The 13,036-nt window shown below is 43.6% G+C and overlaps 2 protein-coding genes across 2 annotated transcripts; one reads left to right on the top strand and one right to left on the bottom strand.

Annotated features, from left to right (window-relative positions):
- The first annotated feature begins 219 nt into the window (after positions 1 to 219).
- On the top strand, positions 220 to 3,826 carry dlx4b (distal-less homeobox 4b). The gene is made up of 3 exons (XM_069664587.1): positions 220 to 797; positions 1,664 to 1,860; positions 3,216 to 3,826. Exons 1-3 carry the CDS (start codon positions 479 to 481, stop codon positions 3,459 to 3,461), a joined length of 762 nt encoding a protein of 253 aa, XP_069520688.1. The 5' UTR covers positions 220 to 478; the 3' UTR covers positions 3,462 to 3,826.
- Positions 3,827 to 10,126: 6,300 nt separating this feature from the next.
- dlx3b (distal-less homeobox 3b) lies at positions 10,127 to 12,820 on the bottom strand. Its single transcript, XM_069664487.1, has 3 exons — positions 12,316 to 12,820; positions 11,359 to 11,543; positions 10,127 to 11,031 (listed from the first exon to the last, which is right to left on the bottom strand). The coding sequence occupies exons 1-3, from the start codon at positions 12,656 to 12,658 to the stop codon at positions 10,717 to 10,719; spliced, it is 843 nt and encodes a 280-aa protein (XP_069520588.1). The 5' UTR covers positions 12,659 to 12,820; the 3' UTR covers positions 10,127 to 10,716.
- Between the last annotated feature and the right edge of the window lie 216 nt (positions 12,821 to 13,036).

The raw sequence follows: 13,036 nt of genomic DNA on the forward strand, positions 1-13,036 counted from the left end.
CATTCGTCAGTATAAATAACTGGATGCCTCCTAAAATGGACCAGAATAAGATTTCTATTTCTGTCCATTGATATTTAATCTGATGATTAGCGGAAGGAGGTTCCTGCAGAGCTGCATCCTGTATCTTATGTTAATGAAGTTCACGGTGGAGCTCCAGTGACAGCTGCCTGCTGCACACCAATCAGAGCGCGCGCAGACTGAAGGCAGTGTGCTCGCGGCTCCGCAGGCAGGAGGTGTTTGACGCAGCATGTCGGCTCTGCAGTGATGTAAAGAAGGATCATCTTTTTTTGCTTTTAATCCGTTTTCCCTCCGAAACACTCGCGAACATGCAAACTGTGACTTTCTACTGCGGGGGACTGTTTCTCACGAGCCATGCGCGGGACTTAAGTGTGGATTTGTTCCAAGTTTTCCTCGCTGCCCGACAGGACTGATGAAAGCAGCTTCAGAGCGACGCGTTTATGGACTCGCGTATTAGCTAATGATGTCTATGGGTTTCATGCCTGACTGTCTGAACGCCTCCGATCCCTCCAAATCGGCCTTTCTGGAGTTCGGTCACGGACATCCGGCGCACCAGCAGCACTCCCCCGGACTCTCCCACATCTATCCGGTGCATGGCTTGCACGCTGCCGGGCATTCCCAGCACGAGAGTCCTTTTCCTGGCAGCGCGTCCTATGGCCGCTCGTTGGGCTACGCCTACACCGGCGCGGTGAACGCTCATCCCCCGTCTGCTTACATGCCCTACCAGCACAGCAATCACAGCAGCAGCAGCCTGGCCCACAGCAGAGCAGAGCACGCAGGTACTGAATAATTGCATCCTGAAATGGCTGTAAAATAGTGATTTATCATCATGCTAATGCGCAATTACGCACACGGACGCGCATGTTTTCCTGACATTTTTCTGGTTATAAAAGTTGCTCACTAAAACATAAACATAAAGTGAACACAATCAGTCATTTTCAGTCATAAATATAATCTCTAAAGACAGAATAATGCACGAGCATTTTTACTAAAGCTCTCGTGTCCAAACAAGGCCTGTCATCCAACCACCGCCTCTCATGGATGCTCCCTCTTTAGATCTCTTGTTATATAATGAAGGAAGATGGTGCCATTAATTTTATTGACCATAATTTTCTGTGGGTAACTCCAATTGTGGGCCTCGCAGCCCGGGCCTACCTCAGGATCCCTTTTTACCCTCCTTTTTGTGCACATTAACACAGCGGCCTCAGTAAATAACAGGCCTGTTATGTTGTGGGAGTGCTCTTATAATTCCCCTGTTAAAAAAGATTCCGCTTGTATTTTCTGCGCGAGGAAGGTCAATTTAGCGTGTAGATAATCAGCGGTTTTAATATCATGCAAATCAATAACTAAGACATGAAGCCTGATCTGTTATAAAACAACTGAAATCAGAGCGTTGCTGCTGTGGGATTACTACTAACTAACGTGCATTCTTTGGCTTTAAGGCCCTCAGACTTTGGATTTTATAGCATCGCGTGCAGGGCCTGTTAGTTGCATTATATGGCTCTCTATTTGAACAGACTTGTATCTTGAAAATGTGACAAATCAACAGAGCTTCTGTGTTGTTTTATATGTTCGATTTTTGATTTTTAAGATCAGAAAAAAACAAACACACTCCTTATTTCATCTCGCTGTTCTTCTCTGCAAGACCGCGAGAAGTCCACAGTGATCGAGAGCAGAGGAGACCTGCGTCTGAATGGCAAAGGGAAGAAGATCCGGAAGCCTCGGACCATCTACTCCAGCCTGCAGCTGCAGGCGCTGCACCAGCGCTTCCAGCAGACCCAGTACCTGGCCTTACCGGAGCGCGCGGACCTGGCGGCTAAACTGGGCCTCACACAGACTCAGGTGGGCCTTGAACGCACCATGAATGGATCCCTTTTAGATGTTAAAGATATGTGCCCCATATTAGGTTATTATTCTAAAGTTATTAAAGGAGGTTGTGCTTATTAACTTCACATTAATTCAGCAGAACCTTCCAGCTTTAAAATCACAGGCCTGCAGGTGGCTTATTAAACAACAACAAAGCTTATAATTAATATTTTAAAGTCTTAACTTAATCTAACTTAGATCAGCCTGAATCAAAACATGAGTGAGACACTGGAGGAGTTAGAGGAAGCATCTTCTCTGCTGCATTATTAGGGATCATTGCGCATCTGGAGATCAAATGAAACAGCAAATTGTTGTGATTTGTAACTGGATCCTTTAATGCTCGTCTTATTTACTGTGCTTAGTGTTCGTGGCGGAATTTCCTTTGTCAGCCGCGGTCCTTAAAGTGCTCTCAGTGAGTGAAGAATGAACCACAGATACATATAATTACACAATTAGGAGTGTTTTCGAATTATAATTGTCTTAATTTATTTGTTTTATTGATTTATATTTGTTCGTTTCTATATTTAGTTTTAACAAGTCAATGATTGACGCTAAAACCTGCCCTCTGCTCTTCTTCAGGGTGCGTCTTTACGCGCGTTTTGGACATTAAATTGGCACTATGAGATGCACTCGTGAGCGTCTGAAAGGTGCACGCGTCGCTGTCAGATTATCATAGTTCTCGCAGGAGGACACTTTCTCTCTCTCTGACTGGAGTTTCAAAATAAAAGATAAACAAGTGCTTCCACTCTGTAATGTGAGCTGCCTCTGCCCAGTTTCTTCTTAATCCCTCAACAATTATCTCAACAATTATCTCCCAGTTATATCCCGCCTTTGTTGCTGAAGTTTATAGAGTGATCCATTTGGGCATTCTGGTGCCGTTTCTGAATATTCTCACCATTGTTCTCGAGTAAAAATAGAAACGTTTCTGCGGGATCAGCAGATATTTCAGTGACCCACCGCGGCGCGCTTTGGGCTGTTTTCACTCCGAAGTATTGTTGCGTTTCGGCCTGTTGCTGTCATCATGCACAATTGGACTCGTAAAGCAGCGAACAATAAAAGAGCTCAGTTTTAATGGAGAGCAAGTGACAATCCCGCACACGGCTCAGTGGCGATCAATGCATGCGCAGTAAGCCAGGGATTTACAAAAGCAATAGAGAACGTTTCTGGAGATCATTGTTCCCAAATGTTCAACTCAGGCCAACTCTGAAAGTGTTTTGACTTTAATTGAGGTAAATATGCTCATAAAGAAACTCGTCACTCTATAATTCTTTTATATCACTCCTAATTGTTCACCGCAGTGACACTCACGCGCATTCTCTCTCCCTTCTTAGGTGAAAATCTGGTTTCAGAATAAACGCTCCAAGTACAAAAAGATCATGAAGCATGGCAGCGGATCAGAGGGAGAGCATCTCCACAGCACGAGCTCCATCTCCCCCTGCTCCCCCGGCCTCCCCCAGCTGTGGGAGGTCTCCAAAGGAGCGCAAATGCACCCGAACAACTACATGAACAGTTTTGGTCACTGGTACCCAAACCACCATCCTCACCAGGACGCGATGCCCAGGCCTCAGATGATGTGAGTGGATTGTTGTTGTCGCGTGAAGGCCGGGGTGCTCGGGCCTGCGTGAGGCGCGCGTGCAGGCTGAACTAAAGCTGGTTTCTCTCATGGCCTCCTCTCAGAACTGTTTTAATGTGTGTTTAATGGAACTTTAATGTCTTTCTGCGTTTTGGATTAAATTTTTACTGAAAAGTCCAAACAGGCATGAAATGTATTTTTTAGATTTGTTATAATGTCACTGCAACATTTGGACTGCGTGTTCGCAGGTTAACAGAAAGGGGCTCGGGATAAAGGCAAATATTGATCAAGTGGATCGACTTCATTAGTTTTGGCTGCGTGTTCCATTAAATGCTCCGAGCATTGCGCAAATAAATAGCTGGATTATGATTCATTTCTTGTGTGGAATTGTTTCACTTTCAAGACAATGAGAGTTCAACAAACTGGGAGAGAAGAGGCTGCTGCTCAATGAAGTTTAACCTCTGTGAGCCTGAAAGTACAGTATGTGAGGAGTGGCTCATATTGTGCCGTTTTCTAATTCGTGTGATAATCCATAGCTGAGACGAGAGCTTTCTTTTGTCCATCAACACTCCTGCGCAGCGGAGAAAACCTGCAGAGCTGCTTCGATTGCAACTGTCACGTTTTGTCAAAACAGCTCGAGATGTTGAAATATATATATTATATCTTTTACACTGTTAACTGACATGCGTTATGATGGTTACATTAAATGTAAAGCCAAGAAAATATCCCTTTAAGTGAGAAAAAGTAGTCCCGAGGATGGTATACCAAAGGGATGTGGGGAGCCACCTTTAAGCACGGTGGTTGTGTCCAATGTAACTTTTACGCACGGACAAGAGGGCTGAACCTGCATCCCAACGGTTTCTTTGGATTAAAAAAATCAGCACTGCAACATGGAGACAGTTTTTTTTATCATTTAAAAAATAAGATAGAAATAATATCTTGCCCTTTTTAGATAAATATCTAAAATTAATTTTTCACATTGGGAAAATAAACTTCTCCACCTTATTTGACAGAAGGTGTGGCAACATCCGTGATTAGAAATGACGTGCAAGGCCGCATTTTAAAGATATGTTCCCTGTGCTCACGTGCCAAAGGGAGCTCCTGCAGAAACTCGCCGTTGTCACAACAAAATGACAAATAGCTCTGCTGTTCCCTTCAATAAACCGCGCCTGATTTATAGTCGTTTGGCCTGACTTACACACTCGGGCGCTTCCACTGTTTAAACACGGAGAATTGGTTCTTTATGTCTTCGCAAACAGCTCTGCACTTTAAGATGATGCTGTTGATTAAGCTGGGGGAGCTGCTGGTGGAGTTAAGCTGTGTTTAATGTAGCCGAATAGAGCGTTAAGGCAACATGCAACGACCTCTTTTTATCTTCATTTGTCACCCTGCTGCCTTGGCTGTGTGGCAAACACTAATTGTGTGACGTCACACACACGGGGAATACATGCGAGTTTTTTTTCCTTTCATATTTCTTGTATTAAAAATATTTTTGATTAGTTAAATACTGCACATGTATGCTAGGTGTAGCTCCTAATGTGTGATTTCAAATGGTCTAAGGGTTATTGAGGTAACCCAACAGCAGCGTTATTAAAACACTGTGCAGCCTCTCAGAACCCTTTAAATGCATTTAATGTTGCGTCAGTGAGGTATATTTTAACGCCCCCCTGAGCGGATTCATTGCAGGGGGAAAAAAAGTCTAGTAAAAAAAAATGTCAGGCTGCAAAATTCGTGTGTTTTCTCGCAAATACAGAAATGGTAAAATATAAAAAAAAAACATTGTTCCAACTCCATAGCCTCCTTTTAGAAAATAGAAAAACATCCAATTTGATTCATCATTACTTATTGAGGTTCAAGAGGTCAATCTTCATCCATCAACAGAGGCTTTCTAGCACAATTCAGGCAAAAAACGTCACCAAATTAAATCAAAATACCGATAAATACGCTTGATTTAAAATATACACTTTTCCAGATGAGATTTGGTACATTTTTTTAAGATAGAAAACATTCTATTAAACACTCACAAAGATTCTTTAATACAAAAGCTACATTTAATTTCTAACTGCAATCGAGCTGCTCTGACTATCACCTCACGAGAGCGCTCCGTCGTACAGGCCACGCGCACGCAGTCCAGTCCTACCTTGGTCCCAGAGTTCCGGTTCAGGAGGTCTGCAGCCCAGAACAAAGCCCCACCACAGCGCCGTGTTTTCACTCCTCCATCCTGATCCTCGCTTTGTGTTACATTAACATCTCTTTCTTCACATATATATGCGCCCTCGTGCCCCCTGTTTTCCTCATTCCTGATCATTATGTGCCTTGGTGAGCACGCGGGCCCTGGGAAAGAAGAAGAAGAAGAAGAAGAAGAAGAGGCGAGAACTGCTGCACCAAGTGACGGGGCATCAGGGAAAATTACAGGCAATTTCACATCTCCAGATTAGAATAATGGCTCGTGCAGTTGGACAGACAGTGTAGGAGCAGGAAGGGGGGCAATTATCACGCAGGCAGATTGAAAGGAAAGTGAAAAGGTTGTGTAATAGACAAGCTAAGAGGAGGGGACGGAAGACGGGAGATGGGTTAAAGGGTGGTGAAAAAGGCGAGTGTATCAGTGGTGCGGAGTCAGATACGAGGAGTGTGATGAGTTTTAATAGCAGGATAGCAGTGAGAGGGGAAATAGCGTGTTATTAAACCATTTCTTTGAATGGACGAACGGAGAGCAGGTCTCTGAGGTGATTATTGTTATTAACGTGAGGGGTCTGACGTCCAGGGTAATAGTGAGCAGCTTCCCTGTTGCAGAGAATAAATTCATGACACACACACACACACACACACACACACACACACACACACACACACGATCCAAGAATTTAGATTAGCTTCAAAACACCGGATTTACCATGCGTTGTCATCTACGTCATCAAACACCGACGCTTTTTGTCAGCGCCCTTTGGCGTCTCATTTAGACGCACAAAATATACTTTAGGATTTAAGCAGGCCGGACACACAAACACGTAAAGTTGTCGTCTTTCTTGCTTTTTCTCACATTTGTTGTCGAGTAGAATGAATACATGTATGCACGCAGGCTCGCGCTGAGAATAGGTTCAAAACACTGTATTTTCAATGCGTTTTTAATCCCGATAGTTGTCAGATATCTTCGCTTGCCAAAGGGCCCTTGGCGTTTTAAGCGCAGGCGCACACGAACAATTAAATGCCGTTCAAACCTTGTATTTCTAATGTGTTTTTATTTTCATCTCAGTTCGTCAAATATTGACGCACAAGATATATCTGCTGGGGTCTCAGCAGGCCAGACACACAAAGACTTGTTAAACAGCAGGAAATACAACTTCCTTTCAGGTGTTGTAGAGAATGAATGGCTCACACACACACACACACACACACACACACACACACACACACACACATTGAGATTAGATTACACTTTCTCATCCAAGGTCGTTAAATATCGACGCTTTGTTCTGGCCCCTGGCGTCTTATTCTGACGCACAATGTCTCAGCTGAATTTAAGCAGCCAAACACACATAATGATTTTAAAGCAGCAAATCCACCTTTTCCCATTTGCATTCTTTTACAGATTTTTTGCTGATTCTAATGTTTGTAATAAATATTTTCAGTCTGTATATAAAGATGAGCTGATGTTTAAGCAGCACTGTGCCCTCAGGTTCAGGAAGGTCTTTATCCTGATGTGATGACTGGCTGTAAAGCAGCAGCACCCAGTCCAGCGCGGCCCCTGGCCCCCTGGTCTGAGGTCAGTTAGGGTTCAGGAGTCCGCAGCTGTCAAAGATGCCTCTCTGCCTTCATTTCATCCCACTTTACAGCAAAATGGAGAGAGTGAGTGATCCTAATGCAGCCGAGGCCCGGACAGGGAGCTGCACAGCTGCTGGAGGTCTTTCTGTGGATGCATTTCAGTTCTCGACCTCCGCCTAAACCCACCCCAGAGACAAGTGCCAACACCACCCTGCTGACTGCTCCATGAAGGGAGGAGGGAGAGGAGCTGATAGGGGGCCCGGGCAGCGGCTCTATTTAGGGTGCTGTGATGTTGTGCCATGCAGGATCACATTCAAGTTCAACAGTTCACCTCCACCTCCACGGCTACTTACACTCGTTAATGTTTTCACATGACATATATGGACACACACACACACACACAAGTGCAGCCTGTAGCAAACACACGTTTGTCTTCGGCACAAATGTTTCCCCTGACAGCCCCGAGCTGAGGGCCACACACGCTGAGGGAGCCGCAGAGGGGAGCTCACATGTTCGCTTGATGAGATTTCATTGATATTAAAAGGCAATAGTAATCTGGCTGCTGCTGTCAGAGCGGCACAGTGAGGGGAGACGATGAGAGACGCTGAGGACAGCTGGAGCTCAGATCAGGGTGAGTGAAGCAAATAGAAGGCGTTAGAGGAATCAGAGCTGTTGTGGCAGAATCATTGAGAATGTGAGTGAAGTTTGGTTGACATATTTACAGTGTTTCGAATATATTAAATGTTAATAAAGATCCAAGGAATGCACTGGAATCCTTTGTGGCAAAATCTTAATGTTGGTCCTAAAGTCCTTAAAAAAACACTCAAACTATGAATAATGAATTACAGATTATAAATAAAATAATAAATAAAAAGGTAAATCTGTGTAAATATTACATAATAAATATGACAACATACTGCTTCAATGAAATAACCGCAAAAGTTCAACTTAAATTCAGTCTAAAAACAATAAAAAAATATGACTCGTTGTTTTTAAATGACGTCAAGGTAAAGCTTAGTCAGCATTTCCGGTGTAACTCAGCTCATATATAAAATCATAATAGAATTATACAACGAGGTGAAAAATATTTGGCCAAAGAAATTATGTAATTATATAAAAATGTATATAAAACTATTTAAATAATTTATAAAATTGTATTTGACTTTATTTTACACCAAAAAGTGGCACTCTTTGATCAGTATTTGTATTAGAGTTCATATAATATATATAATAGAATATATCATATTGCAATATATTGTTATGTAAAGAAAGAAAATCCTAAAACATATCTTATTAAAGAGAATAACATGTAGGACACACTGGTTGCAGAATCTAAATCCTCGTTTGAAGCTGTGATGTTCTGAAATGATGGTAAAGTTGCCCCAAAGTTTCATCACCTTCAGTCCTGGTCGCATTCCATTCTGCTGACTTAAAAAGGATATAAAGTCACTATAAAGCCGTCATGGGTACGTCTTCCTCTCCGTGCGTAATCGCGCCTTGGTGGTCCATGTGGATGAGCTCGCCATCAGCAGCTTCTCCATCGTGTACGTTTTACGCACACTCTTTAATAACGCGTGTTTATGCGGCCACACTTGTTCACTGTCGCTAGTTATTAGCTGTGAACTCTCAGAGAGGGACGCTTGTTGTTTTTCTGACTGTCTCATTGTCGCTGTCATAACAGTCATTATCGCGGCAGTTGTCATGTTTATGCGGCACCTCTGTGCTAATTGATAACGCTGTTTATTCCCTAGGTTTCACACGTGCCACACACGCTCCCGTTACGCTATACATGATCACCTGGGAACACCTTTACACTCCTTTGACGAAAAATACATGTTTAATCATGATGTGCGCAGCATTCTCTTTCATATTGGCTAAAAAGTGCGTCATGACATGAATGCCCATGAGCCAACGTGTAAAAAAAAAAAACCAATTGCTAATCAGCAGTCTCGGAGGTTTTTCCAGGGAACTACTTTTCCAAGTGTAATGAAATCTAAAGTGAAACAGTGAGAAAGTACAAAGGGCTTGTGTTTTCTTATACCTTCAATATTTGGCAGCCTTTCTATCATCCTGCTGTGCGCGTGTGCGTGCGCGCGCGAGAGATCCCCTTCGGCGACAGACTTCATCCGCCCCCACCTTCTCTCTCTCTCTCTCCCCCTCTCTCTCTCTCTCTCTCTCTGTGTGTGTGTGTGTGTGTGTGTGTGTGTGCGTGTGTGTAACGTGCTGACTTCTCTCTTGTTATCTGGCAGCAGAATAGTAATAAAACCGAGTGACTCCAACATGTCTGCTGGTGTGTCGCCTCCTACGTAGCGCTTTGCACGCAGCTCACGGGAACCAAACAGACACGGACACAGACACTTTGATAGTCCTCTACTCTGCGCAAAAACTGCAGCTATTACCTTTCTGGGTCAATGAGATGTAAAAGTTTTAATCAGGAAGTAATGAGTTTGACACAAATGTGTTGCAAAGACAAAACGAGTTACACTTCCTGTTTTGTTTTGTTTTGAAATGACTTAACCACGACATGTACATGGATAGTAATCAGTGTGATTACAACCTCTTTAAATAGTGTGTAACTTTAATCATCAGTGTGGAGTCCCGAATTCCCCCCCGGGGATTAATAAAGTATTTCTGACTAGTCTACAGGTGCGTGGATTATAATTAAATGTCGATTATAAACGAAGTGTGAGAGTGTCTCCTGAATACGCGGCGTGAATATACATAAAGATGCTTTAAGAGCGAGCAGATTGTTATCTAGTTAATTAAACATCTATGGAAAAGAGTTCATCTTAGCTAAATGTTCCGGAAGTTGTATTAAAAGTGGCGTGGATCACGCTGACCCTGCGTGTCATCATCCTGCATCTTTAAAAGACTATAACTGTTCATAAAGGGGCTGGAGACACAACATGCAAGTAACACCTTTATTCAATTGACAAGAAGGCAACAAGTGAACTAATTACATGGAGATGAAAATGGTTCTGGAAGCACCACAGTGCAGTCGTTCCCTCTCAGACAAATAGGATCATAGTGGTTCTGCATATAAACACATATTTACAGCCTTCGACGCTTTGTACAAATCCATATAAATATGACCTGAGTGTTTTTCTTTTTCTTTCATGACGCGCTCTCTACAAACACATGATTTGAATGTAGCATGGATCAACTGCACAGTTTTGTCAATATTCGCTTTGTGGTTAGGCTACTTGTTAAAAAAAACAAAAACTTTGCATATTCATTTACAAAAGGAGTTAAGGAAATACAACAGAAGCGATAAATAATTTAAAAAACCACGCCAGATGTCCGTTAAATATGCTGCCACAAGCGATCGGAAATCCCTCATGTGCTTTTGAATGAAAAGTTCTGAAAGGTTGTTGATCATCCAAAAACCAAAAGCAACGTTTCACGTCAGGCCTGCTCCCGGTTCGCTCTGCAGAGTCTTTGCGGAGAGGCCTCGTTTTGGAAACATCTGAGGAGACGGATCTGCCTTTGAGTCAGTGTTAATAAACAGCTCCGACGCTCTGCTGCGGGACCGGGTGGTGCACGGTGCCCGGGTGCTGTAGATGCGATCCCTGCTGGTACCAGTGGTTGTTATAATCCTCCAGGTAAGGCGGCGACGAGCTGTGCGTCGGCTGCGGCACCTGAGGTCTGCTGATCGGGGTGTTCTGCGGGGTGCTGTTCTCCCACACTGCGGGGGAAGGCGGGGAGTTACAGGCCATGGAGTCGCTGGCGTTGGGGCTGTGCTCCAGGGGAACCTCGCCGTTTTTGTACAGTTTCTTGAACTTGGACCTCCGGTTCTGGAACCAGATCTTCACCTGAGAGAAAAGTAGTGTCAGCATTAATACAAACACGACAAGAAATCAAAGATAAGGAGCTGCAGAATATTTAGATTGCTCCTCCACCGATTGAAAATGTTACATTTAAGTGAGAGGAAGCAGGGCGTTGATTTATTTAAATTGATTTAAATAAAGTGTATCAAACAGAGATACAGAAATCCAGAGTCTGTTGTGCATAATTACGCACGGATGGATAATTACAGAGCAGATTGTTTGCCAAATCTGGAAGCCCTGACTCACGTGACTCTAAAAATATCGATTACATTTTAAAAAAAAAACTGTGTTAGACCGGATTAGGCTGCTCACCTGTGTCTGGGTGAGGCCGAGCTGCGCCGCCAGCTCCGCTCTCTCGGGCAGCGCGAGGTACTGCGCCTTCTGGAAGCGTCTCTGCAGAGCAGCGAGCTGGTAGCTGGAGTAGATCGTCCTCGGCTTGCGGATCTTTTTCGGCTTTCCATTCACCATGCGGACTTCAGGCTCCGGCTCTTCTTTCACTGCAAAAATACAACAAATATTTTCATAAAATAACCCATAAAGAAAAGCAGCAGGAAAGTCTAAAAAAGCATCGAGCAGAGTGAAATAAAAGTGACACCTTCACAATAAAATACAAAGAGATGATGTGGGAATATTTTCTGCGTAAAAACTCATTTTAAAATTCAAAATGAGAAATATTCTTTCATATTTAAGCAGCAAAACTGCTTTAAAGTTAAAAACTAAAATACAGAAACTCCAAAGAGCAAAACTAAAACCTGCCACGAAACAAAAATCAAAGCGAAATTGTATTTTGTCTGAGCTCCAGTTTGTCAGGCCAGCGGCAACATGTAAAAACTGATGAAGCGAATATTATTAGCTTTAATCAAACCATTATTGTTTTATGGCCAGATGTGAATGGCTGCCTCCTTCACAGGCGGGCTGTTAGAAACATTAACACCAGCCGGCAGATCGGCCACTGAGAAAATGTTAGTGCATTTGCAGGTTTGAAAAAATATCTCATGTATGTGCGCGTGGATACACTGACAGTTTGAAGTCACGTTTATGGAGACATGAAGGGAGGAGAAAGCGTTTAATTTGACTGCAGTCCGCGTGTCACACTGCATTTTTATTGTCTTATATTTGTAATATTTTTTTCCTACATTTAAGGATATTTAAAACATAAAATAGAATAAAGAGAAAACATGGCTCTGTTAACAAGACTTTACGCACAGACAGCATTACGCGCGCTGGCTGCAAACACAATTGTAGATAAACAATCTTCCCCTCATTTACCTGAGCTCGGAGGCGAGGCCTGCAGGTGATCTCTGTTGTAATGTCCGAACTGTCTGTAGCTGTTCGTGTACGGGTATTCAGATTTGGTGGCGTACGCTCCCGCGGCTCCCATGCCGTTCAGGTTAAACTGGTGATGGTAAGAGTTCATGGGCTGTCCGTACGCCTGACTCTGATAGTACTCGTGCTGCCCGTGCGCCGTCTGTCCGCTGTAGTAGCCCATGTCCGTCACCGAGGACTCGGGCAGAGTTGGAGAGTCCTTGGAGTTCGGGTGGCAACTCATAGATCCTGGTAGATCGGTCAAAATACACGCAATCTTCTTCTCATACGTCTGTCCGGCGCTCATTGTGAAAGCAGCCCCCAGGAAGAAAAAAAGGATCCACTCGTGGATTTCTCTGGTTCTGGTGCGTAGAGCAAAAAATTGCGCTAAAGAACTGGTTTGTGCGCGCGTATTGACGCACGACTTTAAGAGAGCTTATAGTCCACTGAAACTCAGTCTGCTGTAGAAACTCGGTTGTGGCATCGCTCAGCCCCTGTGACACAGAGTTATAGAGAGAATGGGCTGGATGCTGGCTCCTCATTGGCTGCGCGCTTTGCCCCCCTTCTTGCGCTCCAGGCGAAGTCGTGGTGAAACCCAGCCTTCAGCCAGGAGCGCCTATGCACGCATACCTCAGTGTCCTGTTTTTTTTTTTTTTGTTTCCCATTAGATTTGCATTTACCTGTC

The sequence above is a fragment of the Semicossyphus pulcher genome, unplaced genomic scaffold (genome assembly GCF_022749685.1).
Source record: "Semicossyphus pulcher isolate SPU_LCO1_2020_fin unplaced genomic scaffold, fSemPul1.0.p SCAF_16, whole genome shotgun sequence".
NCBI classification, from domain to species: Eukaryota; Metazoa; Chordata; class Actinopteri; order Labriformes; family Labridae; genus Semicossyphus; species Semicossyphus pulcher.